The 15252-nt window shown below is 59.5% G+C and overlaps 1 protein-coding gene across 27 annotated transcripts in view; it reads right to left on the minus strand.

The window, feature by feature from the left end:
* Positions 1-2376: 2376 nt before the first annotated feature.
* IGHMBP2 (immunoglobulin mu DNA binding protein 2) overlaps positions 2377-15252 on the minus strand; it is a 31576-nt gene continuing 18700 nt past the window's right edge. For 6 of the 27 annotated variants that reach the window (XR_014836751.1, XR_014836740.1, XR_014836760.1 and 3 more), the window contains 3 exons: positions 13351-13523; positions 10740-11386; positions 8905-9097 (listed from right to left, as the gene is read on the minus strand). Coding sequence is in view for 2 of the 27 variants with exons in the window: in XM_085010502.1 (XP_084866628.1) it covers positions 11189-11386; positions 13351-13523 (371 nt within the window). In the remaining 25 variants the exon portion in view is untranslated. Of the gene's footprint in view, positions 3617-8904; positions 11387-13350; positions 13524-15252 lie in introns of those variants that run through there. The other 21 variants (XR_014836749.1, XR_014836739.1, XR_014836758.1 and 18 more) reach the window with 6 other exon arrangements.

A 15252-nucleotide genomic window follows, 5' to 3' on the forward strand; every position in this document is an offset into this window, starting at 1 on the left:
TTGCTGCCCTGAGCCTCTGTTCCCTCACCTGAAAACGGAGAAAATGACCATACCTCCCTCACGGCGGAGAGTAAGCCCCAAAGGAGATAGAGTCGTAAAGAGCCTGGCTCAGGCAGGCGAGAAGGATTACACCACTGTTTGCTTTTCAAGAAGTCCCTGGGGGAGTTCCTACTGTGGCTCAGCTGTAATGAACCAAATATTATCCACGAGGATGCGGGTTTGATGCCTGGCCTCGCTAAAGTGGGTTAAGGGGCCAGTGCTGCCATGAGCTGTGGTGTAGTCACAGAGGGGGCTCAGATGTGGCCTTGCTGTGGCTGCAGCGTAGGCCGGCAGCTGCAGCTTCAATTCAACCCCTCGCCCAGGAATTCCTATATGACACAGGTATGACCCTAAAAAGGCAAAAAAAAAAAAAGCAAAAACAAAGGTGTGCACAGGAGTTCCCAGTGTGGCGCAGTGGGTTGAGAATCCTACTTCTGCAGCTCCAGGCACTGGAGGCATGCGTTCCATCCCTGGCCCGGTACAGTGAGTGGGTTAAAAGGATCCGGCATTGCTGCCCGGAAACTTCCGCATGTCATGGGCGTGGCCATAACATCAACTAAAAATAAATGACTTGTATGCAACCGTTCACAGCAGCACAATTCACAATAGCCCCAAAGTGGGAAAGTACAACGGATAATCACAACTAGCTGAACAAAACGCGGCGTTTCCACACGGTTGTGGAGGGTTCAGCCATAAGAAGGAAGGAACCCTGACAGGTGGGTGACGTTGGGAACATCCTGCTCAGGAAGAAGCCAGGCTCTCGAGGTACAGTTGTCGGAGTTCATTTGCAGGAGAGTCCAGCGTAGGCAAGGCCACGGAGACAGAAAGGAGCCGTGGTCGCCAGGGGCGGGGCCGGGGCGGGGCCGGGGGCGGGGCCTGCTAATGGGGGTGAGGTTCCCCCCAGGGGATGAAAATGTTCTGGAAGTCGGCGGAGATGGTCGCTATACAACCGGAACCGCGCCACGGAGCTGCTCACCTTACAGTGGTTCATTTTATGTTATGTCGATTTTACCTAAAAAAAGTCCAGAGGGAGCTGGCGTGCGGGAGGCGGGGACACGGCAGCTGAAGGATGGCACCCAGGACAGGTGACACGTCACGACCAGCACCTCACACGTGTACACACACACGGGTTCTTCCTCCCACAAACACGCAAACGGGGTCCGGCCCTGGGCCGGCGAAAGCTCGGACCCGGACCGGCCCGACCTGAGAGGGGCCAGATGCAGGGCAGCGTCCCTCGCTCCGCGGAGGACAGAGAGCGTCCAGAAAGCTCCACTGAACCCTCGGGCCTGGGTGGAGGGGGAGTCTGCAGCCTTCCTTGCTTCTGCCCCTCTCCCCACCTCAAGGGCTCCCCGGGAGGTCGGAAGAACACAGAGCATATGTGAATTAGAAATGAGACCGATACTACTATGATTGAGAAAGTTGGGGCAGGACTCCCTGAGCCATTAAGTCATCCGTCACCCAAGCCAGAATCGGGAAAATCGTCCCTGGCCCTCCGCCCACCGTGGGTCTGGCCGCAGATTCCGGATGCTTTAACTCATGAATATTCATCAGGTGTGCCCACACCCACTCCACCGGGTCCCCTCCCGGCGGCCGCTCCCACCCGATTCCGGTCCTTGCCCCCACCCTCACCCCCACATCTTCCCCTCCTGGCTGTCCCCAGAGGGACTTTGCCAGGACACACATGGGCCCATCTCCCCTCCTCCAACATGGGTGAGACCCAGGCTCACCCCAAGTCAATTTGGATCACATGAGGCCCAAGAGGGAGAAGGCCTGTGCCGGCCACAGACCCAGCAGCGATCCTTCGGATTAGAGCCAGTTCTCATTGTGGAAAATGCTACAAATGTCAAAAGAACAAGTAAAATAAGACTCGCACCCCATCCCAAGGGGCAGAGAAGTCCACCATTTGGCCCAGGCCTTCTCATCTTGTATATGAATATCGCTGTGTTGTTTTAAGTTTAGTTTTGTTTTCTTTTCTTTTTACAGATGTACCTGCTGCATAGAGAAGTTCCCTGTACCTGCTGCATATGAAGGTTCTCGGTCAGGTGTTAAATCGGAGCTGCAGCTGCCGACTTACCCCACAGCCACCGCAATGCCAGATCCAAGCTGCATCGGCCACCTACCCCACAGCTTGCCGCAAAGCTGGATCCTTAAACCACGAAGCGAGGCCAGGGATTGAATCTGCCTCCTCATGGACACTATGTTGGGTTCTTAACCCGCTGAGCCACGACGGGAAGCCCCGTATCGGTGTGTTTTACGTAAGTTAGAGCCTACTGAATGTATATTTTGTATCCTACTTTTATCATTAAATTAACTTTACATGATTACACAATGTGGCTACAAAAGGATTCTACTGCTTGATTTTATAAAGTACCTGCACAAAGATGAATTCCTGAATATCCCAGAGGAACTTCCAGGTCAGGATGGCTGATTAAACACACACGCCACGGAAGCTCACTCGGGAGCCCAATAGACTCATTCCAAAGAGTCAGCAAAGGCTCAGGAAGCAGGGGCCTGGGTGACAAAGTAAGGAGGCTGGACGGAAGCCTTTCAGAGAGGCTGTCACCCCCAGGGACAGACAGAATATGGGTCACCAGAGGCTGGGGGAGGGAGGGGTGCAGAGTCCGTGTTGAACGGGGCAGAGCTGAGGCTTAGGAAGATGGGAACGTTCTGGAAGTGGACAGGGTGATGGCTGCACAATACTGCGGAAGCACTTAATGCCGCAGAGTTGTACACACCAAAAGGTGACGATGCTTAGGTTTTTTTTGTTTTGCTTTTTAGGGCTGCACCCGGAGCATATGGAGGTTCCCAGGCTAGGGGTCCAATCAGAGCTGCAGCTGCCGGCTTACGCCACAGCCATAGCCACACAGGATCTGAGCCACAGCTGTGACCTACACCAGAGTTCACAGCAACACCAGATCCTTAACCCACTGAGCGAGGCCAGGGATCAAACCCAAGGCCTCATGCATACTAGATGGATTCGCTTCTGCTGAGCCACCACAGGACCTCCGACAGTTAAGTTTTACTTGGGGCAAAATGAGGAGGCGAGCCCGGGAGGCAGCGCTCCAGAGAGCTCCGAGACACCGCTCCACAGAGGTGGCGGGAAGGTCAGTATAGATGGTTTCGGTGAAGGGGGAGGGCGTGCACCCAAGCACCCATTTGCAGAAGTCGCTGCTCGTCTTGTGAACGCCGCAGCTGTTCACGAGGAGCAGGTGTCACCATGAAGGCTTTCGGTGCTTTTCTAGACACGAAGAGATGCAAGAGTTGGGCTCACAATATGTCTCAAGTTCTGTTCTGCCCATTTTCCCAGAGCACAGAGCCCTCCCTCCTGGTCTCCACCCCGAGCTCCTTGCAGGCGGTGCTGAGGGTCGCCAGCTACAGCGGCTCGGGAGGCAGGTGGCAGGTGCCCGTCTCCAGTTCGCACCACCAGCGAGCCCAAGGTGGAGCGCGGGGCAGACAGAAAGGGGGCTGAGCTGGAATCCAGGGGAGACACTCTGGGGTCTGGGACCAGCGTGGCTGCAGCGAGACGGAGACACGGGTCAGATTCTAAGCGTGGTTGGAAGGCTTTGCAGGCAGGTTCCTGTGGGGTGGAAGAGAAAGTGGTACACGGGTGGGCAACGCTCTAGACGGAGCTGCAGAGTTAGAAGCAGGCTGAGGAGTTCCTGTGGTGGCACAGTGGTTAAGAATCTGACTGGGAACCATGAGGTTGCAGGTTCGATCCCTGCCCTTGCTCAGTGGGTTAACGATCCAGCGTTGCCGTGAGCTGTGGTGTAGGTCGCAGATGCGGCTCGGATCCTGCGCTGCTGTGGCTCTGGTGTAGGCCAGCGGCTATAGCTGCGATTCGACCCCTAGCCTGGGAACCTCCATATGCCGCAGGAGCGGCCCAAGAAATGACAAAAAGACAAAAAAAAAAAAAAAAAAAAAAAAAAGAAGCAAGCTGAAACAAAGGTGTCATTGGGACCCCACTCCCTCCCAAGTCTCTAGGGGAGAGGCCTCCCTTCCTGTCTCAGCTTCAGGGGACTCTCTGGGGCCGCCTCCTTCTCATGTGTGTTTGTCCTCTTCTGTCTCTTGTAAGGACACCTGTTATTGGCTTTAGGGCTCAGGGGCCACCAGAATGCTCTCCTCCTGGGATCCTTAATTACATCTGCCAAGACCCTTTATCCTAAAAGGTCTTATTCGTAGGTTCTGGGCATCAGGATGTGGGCATATCTTTGGGGGGCAGGGGCCCATTCAGCCCATGGCCAAGGGGCAGATCAGACGCCCAGCCTAGGACGTGTTGCGCTTGAAATGCCTGAGGTCCAGTTTCCTAGGAGTGGAGGGGGAGCTGGGACCAGGTGTGTGGTTGATGGGCAACCCAGGGGGACAGAGTGAGGCAGCAGGTGGCCTCGGAGAAACCAAGCAGAGGAGGTCCTGGCTGGAGACAGGACAGGTGTCACCTGAGCCCACTCTGTGCTGGGGGACAGATTCTGCTAGAGACCTCCCACCTTGAGACAAGGGCCGCGATATGGATCTCCGTGTCCCGCTGTGCTGTGTCCAAATTCCTTGGCCCCAGCAGCCGCAAGCGTGATAAATGGTTGTTTTATACCCAGTTTTGGGAAAATTTGTTACAAGGCCATAGCAACAGGCACAGCCTTTTTTTCCTCTGATGAATGGGAAAGCCCCGACCGGCATTCAGTCTGAACGTGACCTTGGCCCCATTCCACCTCAGAATGGGCCCTTTTAGGCCCTATTTACCCCCAGGAAAAACAGCCCCCGTTTCTCATAGGCCCCAGCTTCTTTGCCTCTGACTGCCCTATTTCTGTCTGTTTTCTGGAACACAGGGATATTTATCTTTGCGGGGTGTGGCTCTATATTTTTAAAATTCTTTTTCCATTTTATTAGGATTTCTCAGTGTTGGGTCAGAGGTGGGGGTGAGGGCTGCGCCCCGAAGCATACACTTGCAATGTCAACTGGACTGGAAGCCTGAGTTCTCAGCCTCCTGGGCACCCCCCCCCAATAAACGCCGGGGGACCCTGCCCCTCCCACTGCCCCACCTCTCGGGGATCAAGAACTTGAGGGCCAGACCCCTGTTCTCAAGGCTACCTTGGCCTGGAAGGCAGCTGTCCCTGCCCTGCGGGAGCAAGACACAGGCTCGTCCCAGGATGAGCCCCAGGATAACAGCTTGCTGGCTCCCCAAGTTAAGAGTCTTCCCCAGCATTCAGAGAGAGGCCCGGTGGTCCATGGGTTTGCTAGGGCCTGTCCCGTGGAGGTCAGGGAGTGACTTACCAGCAAGCCGTAACCTCTGTCCCCTCACTCCAGGAAAGGCTATGAAAGACTCCTTCAGAGTTCCCTGGTGGCCTAGCCATTAAGGATCCAGCATTGTCACTGCTGTAGCTCAGGTCACTGCTGGGGCACAGGTTCTATCCCTAGCCTGGGAATTTCCACATGTCGTGGGTGCAACCAAAAAAAAAAAAAAAAAAAAAAGACACTCCCCATTCATTGAAAAGGATGGACCAGGAATTCCCAGCCCCGGCTCAGCTGCGTGACCTGGAACCGGACACACCCACTCGCCCACTTCTGTCCGCCCACAGCACTAGCAGCCGCCACAGCATCTCTGGGCCAACTAGAAAGTAGCAGCCCCTTCTCCGAGTGGCCACAGCTGATGCGCTGAGATAGGCAGGGCACAGGTGGACTTCAGCCCCAACTCAGCCCCCAAAGCCCACCCTGTACAGCCTGGGGCAGAGGCCTGCTTCCATCTGCCCCCGAGAAAGATGAGCAGGGGCAGCTCGGGAGCAGCACTCCTCTGGCTACTGAAGTTTGCCACCGTGAGGCTGAAGGCTAAATCAAGTGGGTTTACAATCTAAGGGTAGTGTGGACGCTGGGTTTAATAGGGAGTGGAGGGGCGTGAGGGGCCCTTTGCTGGGCTTCTGTTTCCCTGGGGCTGGAATCTCTAACTCATTGCATCAAAAAATCCAAGAATGGTTGCCCTATAAGGAGACTCACTTCAGTCTGCAACAGACCTCAGCACACTGGTTTCCAAGGGGTTTTGGTTTTGGTTTTTTCTTTTTACGGCACATGGACATTCCCAGGCTAGGAGTTGAATTGGAGCTGCAGCTGCCAGCCTACACCATGGCCCCAGCAACACCAGATCTGACCCTCATCTTTGACCCATGCGGCAGCTCGCGGCAACACCAGAAACTCAAGCCACTGAGCGAGACCAGGGATCGAACCTATATCCCCGTAGATACCTGCTGAGCCACAACAGGAACTCCTGTTTCCAAACAGTTTTGATCATACACCCCATCAACAACATATTAAAAATTATGCACTGCGACCAAGTGGGGTTTATCCCAGGAATTCAAGGTTGGTTTAACATTCACATGTCAACTAATGCAAAAATCTACCATATTGATAAAGGACAACCCCCACGGTCATCCCCGTAGCTACAGAAAAGCTTATGACAAAGTCCAAAATCTATTTGTGGTTAAAAATAAAAGGGGTAACAACAGTTTATAAATAAGTAAACAAAAACGTTCAGCAAACTAAGGATGGAAGGGAACGTCCTCCCCTGATGCTGCAGACAGGTTCAGGGGAACTTGGTTGCGGGGGGGTGGAGGATGGCAAACCCCAACACACCCGCTAAAATTTGCTGCCTTGTACACTGGCGATGTGTGAATTTTACGGTATGATAAAGCTGCACACCGAATAACTCATTGGCAGCTGAAGGCAAGGGGGAGGCAGCTGAGCAGTGGTTCCAGGGGAACAGGGGGGATTTGTGGCTGAAAAGGGCAGGCAGCCCAAAACAAAGAGAGAAGGATGAGATCAAAATAATTCACAAACTGGACAACCCGCGCTGGCATAAAGAAGACTCTGCCCGCCCGGATGAGACATCGGCTCACTCACTCCACTTTTCCTCCAAGCAAAGAAGTTTCCAGACCAAATAAGGCTGCAGCTTTTGCAATGCTCCTGGCACAGAACAGGGTCCTTTTAAATGCCAGGTTGTAACTCGGGCCTAAAACATCCCGAAGGAGCAGGCTGGTGCCCGCCAGCCCACTCTGATCCCCTGGTAACGCTCCAAACAAACCCAGGTAAACACAGAGCAGGGCTGGCCTGACTGCCTGTTCGGGGCCACCAGCAGGGGGTGAGGGTGCACCCTGAGGCACGGAGGATGCCCAAGGTGCCAACCAAGCGAGGTCGGCAGGAAGCAGACTGGCTCCTGGAGCCGCGGGTGCCCTTGGCCGAGTGCAGGAAATGCCACCTGCGGAACCTGGACAAGGAGCCACGTGTGTAGCCTCGTGTCATTTTCACTGCAGTTCTGCAACATGACAAGGACAGCAGACACCTCCCGGGCACTGAAGTGCCCATGCTGTTTCAAGGGCCTCGTGTTTAAAGCATTTAAACTTTTTTTTTTTTTTTTGTCTTTTTGCTATTTCTTGGGCCACCCCCTCGGCATATGGAGATTCCCAGGCTAGGGGTCCAATCGGAGCTGTAGCCTCCGGCCTACACCAGAGCCACAGCAACGCCAGATCCGAGCCGCATCTGCAACCTACACCACAGATCACGGCAACGCCAGATCGTTAACCCACTGAGCAAGCGCAGGGACCGAACCCGCAACCTCATGGTTCCTAGTCGGATTCGTTAACCACTACGCCACGACGGGAACTCCCCTAAAGCATTTAATCTTCACAGCAGCCCTGTGAGGTGGGTGCTCTGATGTCCCCATTTTAAAGATGGGGAAACTGAGGCCCAGGGCCTGCAGCCTATACTGGGTAGATATGGGAGTAACTGCCCCCAGAGCTGACACCCTGAAGCCCGGGCTTCTTCCTGTGTCGTGTTGTCCCCACCCCCAAAGAAGACAATGACAGGGCCCCCTCACTGGTGCCCCCACAGGAGAGGAAGCAGGCCTGCCTGGAAGGGCCTCCAGCGCCGGCCAGGCTGCTCCTCCAGAAGGGCTGAAGCCCGCAGTGGTTTGGGAGGTTTTCCCCTTTGGGGAGCTCCCCTGTCCTGGCTGAACTACAGGACTTCTTTTTTTTTGGTCTTTTTCTAGGGCTGCACCCACGGCACACGGAGCTGCAGCTGCTGGCTTATGCCAGAGCCATAGCAATGCAGGATTCGAGCCGCATCTGTGACCTACACCACAGCTCATGGCAATGCCAGATCCTTAACCCACTGAGCGAGGCCAGGGATTGAACCCGCAACCTCATGGTTCCTAGTCGGATTCGTTAACCACTGAGCCATGATGGGAACTCCACGAGCTATAGGACATTTTTAAAGTAACGAGCCAACAACTTTCCTAACAAGGTCTCCTGGGGGGTAAGAAATGGAAACTTTTTGTGTTGCAACCATCAACTCATTATGTTGTGACCACACGCATCAAACTTGCCTTGAGTGGGTCAGTGATGGAGGGCGAAGGGGACGAGGGACGGGGTGGGGAGGGGGGGCAGCAACCACCACCAATCTTGTCCGATACCACCATGGGCCCAGTAAGCTGGCCCAGGCCCGACCACACACTGCCCACTGCCACTCCTCTGACCTCTCGCTCAGCACAGCCAGCGAGGCGGACCGTCCCCCATCCCCATGACAAATGAGCACACGGGTTCCCAGGGGAACAACGTGCTGAAGCCACATTGAGCCCAAATCGGGAGGCTGCATGCAGTGCTGCTCTCCTTCCTTCCTCTACTTCGAGCTCTTCCTGGGGGGAGGGATGGCCCGGGCGGATGGCACACGGATGAAGGTACAGGGCTTGCTCTTTCCCTAATGAGATGCCCTGATCCAGCACTGCCTTCACGAGGGGGCTGGGTGTCCCCAGCAAGATACAGGGACATGGACACAACTGGGTCAGCAAAGAGCCTTTTGCTACAAGGGAAAGAAAACCCAGGTAGACTTCCCTCAGCTAGAAAGGGGATTTATTATTTCAGGCACTGAGAATGGACTGGAGGTCAGGTGTGGCTGGATCCAGGTGCTCAGTGTGATCAGGTTATTCACCCTGGTCCATTCTTGGCTGTTTCTGGTTGGCCTCCTTCTCTCCTGCACGCAGGCTTCCTCGAGGTGGCAGGGAGGGCGGCCATCTTTCTTCCAGCTCCTGTGTGTGGATCCCAGGGTAGACGCCTGATGGGCCTGTTTGGACTCTGGCCCATCCCTGAACCTGGCCTTGCTGTGGCCATTAAGGTGTGTTCTCTGACCCAGTCGAGGACCCAGAGCCTCCCTGTGGCCCATGGATCAAGGCCTATTACCACGGAGACAGGAAGATTAGCATCCTCGGCAGGTGAACGAGCTGCCACCATGCTCCTCAGCCACCAAGACACGATGCTTCAAATGCAGACACCTCCTGACCCTGCAACCCTGACCATGTTTCCAGCAGCCAGTGTCCTTGAGGGCAGCCGGAACCCGGGCTGAGTCGGGGACGCTCTGCGAACAGCAGGGCTCTGGGCTGATGGAAATCACTGCCAGACCACATGTAGCACTTAAACACACGACGCAGGGGGTCCCCGCTCCTCCCGCTTCCTGAAAAGTTCAGTCCTAAAGTCACTCGATAGGAGTGAACAAGCAAGACGCCCACGCAAGGGGGGGAGGGGCTCTGGTGCAGAGTGGGCATGGGGCCTGGGCAGGGGGCAGGCCATCCCACGAGAGGGGACATGGAGAGGGGACAAGGCCATCCCCACGAGAGGGGGCACAGAGAGGGGACACGGAGAGGGGCACCAGGCCATTCCCACGAGAGGGGACAGAGAGGGGTGCCAGGTCATCCCCACAAGAAGGGACACAGAGGGAGCCAGGCTGGGTGGCGGGGCCCGGAATGGCAGATGCAGTGGTCAGGCACGTGAGCCTGGCAGGAGGTCAGGCGCCATCGAGGTGCAGGATGACACACGGGGTCAATGGCACAACAACAGAACAGACGGGGCTCCTGAGGCCAAAAACACAGACCCCTGAAGACCAGTCACACTGAAGGCGCAGGGGACAGGAATGACAACTGGGGGAGGGGACACGAGGCCCAGGTGAGGAGGGGCCAGGACGGGACACAGGCAGGGCAAGACCTGAGGGGGAGGCCCCGGCCCCACGGCACCTCCTGCCCGTGAGCGGGGCGGAGGCCAGCCCCGGCCCTGTGTCCTCCTCATCCGTCTGGGACCCGAAACGTGCCGCCCTGACTCTCGTGGTAGAAAAATCGAGCACGACAGGGAGGTTTTCTCCCGTCTCTGCTCCCAGAACAGAGCCCTCCCAGGCCCGAGTGTTCAGAGCTCGCCCTGGACCCTTGGGGCACAGAGGGGAAGAGTGAGCGTCTGAGACACATAACAGACAGCCTGTGGGCAGCGGGCATAAGTCATTTAACTTTTAAATAATTTACACCTTTTTGAAACAAAGAAATCCCTGAGGCTAAAACAACACATCCAGGAGAGGTTCTCGGAGACACCCCCAGGGCTCAGGGTGAGCGTGTCAGCAAGGCGGGCGCCCAGGGCCACCCCTTCGCAGGACTGACACCGGGAACAGCACGGGGACAGGTTGGGCCAGGCCAGGGCGCCCCCGTAAGCCACACTCTGGGGCGACGCCAGACTTGCCGGGAGCAGGGGACGGCCAGGGCTCTGTCTGCTGCCCTGTCCGGTCAGGGTGGGGTGGCTGCAGCCACAGGAGACAGAAAATGACCTCGGTGAAGTCCGGCTCCAGCAGAGGCCGGGCCGCCCGGGGACCCGGGGCAGGCGGGCTCCGAGTGCCTTAGCCGTGCGCCGTCTCACCTGATGGGCGGGCGGCCAGCCGGCCCTGGGCGGCAGGACGTCGCTCTCGCGGAGTCTGAGGCCCAGGCTCATCTCGGAGGTGCGGCTCCTGCTGTCCCCGCGGCCGCCCGGGGCTCAGAGGCTGGGGATTCGGTGCTGACCAGGAGGGAAGATGAGACGGGAAACGGTCCGGGCGGGAGTGAGGATGGCACACAGTGCCCCCGGGCCGCCCCCCAGCCCTGAGGAGGGGCCGCTGGCCCTGGCGTGGCCTCTCTGCCGCCATCCAGTGCGTCAGAGAAGCTTGCCACTGGCAGGCACCTGGCCCCGCGGCTTGGAGGACGGCTTGGGTCTGGCAGCACCCCTGTCGCCAGGAGCAGCCACAGGGAACAGAAAGAGGCTGGGGGAAGCCCACTCGCCCTGCAGCCACATCGCCAACGACGCTGGGCCCGGAGGCGGCGTGGCGCTGGCCCTCACTGCCCCTTCTCCTTCTTCCTGCCCTTCCTCTGGCCGGTCAGCTCCTCCAGCTTCTTGTCCAGCCTCCTCTGCAGCTGCGCCCTCTTGGCTGGGTCCAGGGACCTGTCCTTGGCCCCGCTGCCAGCATAGAGGACTCCTTCCCGACTGATCCTCTGCCGCGCATGGGCGCGAGCCCTCTCCCCGCAGCCGTGGACCTGGGGGGACACGAGAGTCAGTGCTGAGCTGGGGGACCGGGCCTGAGTTCTGCCCTCACAGAGCTCAGGGCCACGAGGCCCAGCACCAGCCCGGGGGGTACCCCCCACTCTCCCCGCACAGGACCCCCCACACCCTGGGGGCTGCGGCCGGAGCCTGACGCCCTTCCCGCACCCAGCTCTCGGCTCAGGCCAGACCGTCCTCTGAGCAGGTGCCGGCTAAGGACACCCCCGACAGTGATGTCATCCTGCTCAAGGTGACACCGTGTACACAAGTATGTGGTTTTTAAGGTGTCAGCGTGCTCTGCGTGCCCCGCGCTGTGCAGGTCACATGACCCTTCCACCAGTGAGCTCACGGGAACGTCCCCAGAGCACAGCCATCGTCTCCTGCGGGCAAGACACTGCTTTCTTTTATGCGACCCTCATGCCAGGCCTGTCTCGGGTGCTGCCTGGCGGGCACTGGCTGCCAAGCGTCCACTGCAGGCAGATGGCGCATCCTGCTGCCGCGCCTCAGTGAAACTCCGGTTTAAAGGAGGGAAAAGGGGACGGGGAGGGGAGAAGGCTGGCCCGGCACCTCCCGAGGGCCGGCACTACACCCCCTTGACACGCGTGTTCCTTGATTCCGCCCAGAAACAGACCGAACCCACGGGCTCCTTTCACCACGCCTGTGCTCGCCTTGCCGCACAAAACTGGGACCCGAGTTCAGACCCAGCTCGGTCCCAGACAGACAGCTGGAGGGCTCACCCAGCCCGCCGTGCCCCCGCTGCCACCCTCCTGCGGCCCCAGGCTGCCCCCACTGCTCCCGAGACAGACAGGCCGTGCCGTCCCATCCACGTGGCCCAGGCCCCCACACCCGGCGTCACGCAGCACGACGAGCATGAGCCATGCAGTGACGAGAACTGGACAGTCCCGCTTTCCCTTGCCAGCTTCTCAACACCCCAGGGGAGGTCCTTCTAGAACACCATCCGCCTTCGTAAGAGCTGTGACCGTGGGAGGCTGCGTGACTGCTGAGGGGGGACGTTTTCTTCCCCGGGGTTTTCTGGGTTCAGAGCCGAGCAGAGCCCTGCAGGTGGCAGCCACGACCAGCAGGACTCCACCAGGACAGACGCGGCCCTCCAGGGTGGCGTCACCAGCCCTGCCCGAGAGCCCCACGGCCAGCCCCCATCTGCCCTCAGCGGACGCCCGAGGACCACTCTGGGTCTGCCCGCTCCTCCTGTCCTTGACCTACGACCAGTTCAAGGGGCCGTGGCCCTCGCTCTCTCCATCCCCCACCCCAGGGAGACCCCCGGGCCTCTGGCCCACGTCCCTACAGCCAGTTCATGCTGCCTCCTGGCCCCACTCTCAGAGCCAGGCCTGACCTCCTCTAGGCAGCTCACCGGGCTGCCCTCGGCCCCAGCTGCACACACCGCCCCACCCTACCCTGCCCCACCTGGCATCCGTCAGGTCTCAGCCTGTGGCACTTCCTCCAGGAAGCCCGCTGACAGCCACCTGGGCAGCACCCACCCCTGCTGCCGCCCCTGGACCCCCCTCGGCACCCTCAGCACACACTGCTGGACGCTGGTCTCATCAGAGCCCGGCTGGGCCCAGTGCCCCCTCCACCGTCCGGGGCAGAGGAGAGGTCTGCTCTGGGCCCCAAGTCGCCATGCCTGGCAGAGGACGACCCCACCAATGCACGCACGCTCAGGGGTGCAGGAAAACACAACCAGGCGGGGGTGGGCCACAGGCCTCGCCCCCCACCTCCCTGACAAGACCCACCGATGGGTCCCAAGGACACGGGGACACAGCCTTCTCAGCCTGAATCGCCCCGACTTGGTGTAACTCAGTCAACGGGACACTTGCTCACTCGCGCTCTGACACGGCCACGTGTGAGTCAACTGTGAGGCCCTGGGGGCTCGTGCCCAGCTGTGGGTCTGTCTGGAGCGTGTCTGCCCGCATCTGCACCTGCAGGCGGGGCCCGGGCCACGTACCTCGGGCAGGTGGTGGCTGAGGCAGTAGCGGCGGCCGCAGTGCTGGCAGAGCTGGCCCAGGGTCACCACGCTGGCTGGGCACTTCGCGAGGCCACAGGTGTTATCAGCCTTGATGGCGGCTGAGACCAGGGCGTCAAAGTCCTCCTCAGCCGGCAGGTCTATGGCCGTGGGTCCTGGGGAGAAAGGCAAAGACAAAGAGGTCAGACGAGGACTTCCCTCTGAGGGCGGGGACCGCGGCCGCAGCTGCGCCCCCTCCTGCCCTCGGGGCCACGGCAAGGAAGCAAATGCATGTCCACCCATCCTTCACTGAGCCGACGACCAGTCACGCCAGGCGGGCACGGGCTTCTAGAAGGGGCGGGCAGGGCACGGAGTGTGCCTCCAAAGAGTTCACCCTCTTGGTTCCAGAAAAGCGGTTCAACATGAAGATGTCCCTTATCTCGTTAACTATCACGACAAAATCCCAAACAACCTACCGCGCCCCCCAGGGAGACGGGCAGGGGAACTGGGGCACGTTCACGCCCAGCGTCAGGAAACTTTAATATCCGTGACCAGGCGCGTGGACCCCTTTTAAGGTCGGAGGAAGACACCAGGAGGGGAAGAGAGATAGTTACGTACACGTGTAACACACCGAAGAGGCAACAGGAAGACGCACAGCAAGTGCGGGGAAGGCCACGCGGCAGGCAACACGCATTAGGTGGGTGAGGAACAGAGGCAGGACCTGCTGGCGCCCCGCCATCCCCCAGTCACTCTCCGTCCTGGGCCCCCCGAGGCAGCTGTCACAGAGGTCACAGTGGCTGACCTGGGCGCGTGGGGCCCGAGTCTCCTCCAGATGCCGCCCAGGGTCTCCCAGAGCCTCCTTCCCCACAAGTGCCTCATTCTACAGCGGCCACTGCAAACCTAAGCAGGAGCTGCTCTGCCACGATCACCTGTACGTGGGGACACGCCCCCTACCCTGTGCCCCGTGGTGGGCTGGAAGCTGACGGGGCTCTGCACACACACAGCCCTGGTGGGCACCGAGGGCCAGGGAGGGACAGTGCTGAGGCCCGGCCACGCCCCTCGGAACAGGACCAGGAGGTGCAGAGACGGCCCAGGAGGTGCCCGCGGCCGCAGACACCCAGCCTCTGGACGGTGGCCAGAGTCCTCAGGAGACGGATGAGACACAGGGAGCAGCACAGGGTGTTCAGGCCCCAACCCCGAAGGGGAAATCTCACACGCACGGGTGCTGGCCACCCGTCCCACGGGACCTGGTGCCCAGCACACCAAGGCCTGACGGGCAGGGCCTGCCATGGGAGGAGCGGGGGCTCCATCCGGAAGCACTTTTGCGGATGGCCTCCAGCTGCGGCCCCGGAGGGGCTGCACAGGCCCCTGCTTCTCAGCTGCCAGGAGGTCGGCACAGAGCTTAGAGACCGAGCGCATGGGTCATGTCTGAGCCCGAGGGCGGACGGATCCCGACGGCGCTGCCTGAAGAAGCCCCTAACACCGCCAGCAGTGCCAGAGCCCCTGACGCGGGGCCGAGTGTCCCGGGCGCTCCGTCCTAGGTGGCCCTGCCACATGCCTTCTTCCGGCCACGCTCTCCTGGCCCCTGTCCTCGGTGGTGGGGACACGCTGCCAGCAAGGTTCAAACCGAGGGAACATCGCTTTCCCCATCAGTGTGCCAGCGTCTGCGCTCACCCAGGCGCAGCCTGTGCCCGTGGACACTCACACGCAGGAGGAGAGCGGGGCACACGCCCCCCGGGCACCCCCGCAGGGGCCAGCACCGACCTGTGCTGCTCTCGAGGCCCCTGGGCCCACCCCGGCCGCTCCCCCAGGCCCCTTCCTGCAGCAGGCGCTCCAAGTGCCCCCTACCTGCCAGGCCTGCACGAGGCTCTGGGGACACCGAGGCCACGGTGAGCAGGACGGCCC

Source organism: Sus scrofa, chromosome 2 (assembly GCF_054392235.1).
Source record: "Sus scrofa isolate SSC_HxYL_T2T_F1_AM1 chromosome 2, Sscrofa_HxYL_maternal_Yorkshire_Landrace_v2.0, whole genome shotgun sequence".
Lineage (NCBI taxonomy): Eukaryota > Metazoa > Chordata > Mammalia > Artiodactyla > Suidae > Sus > Sus scrofa.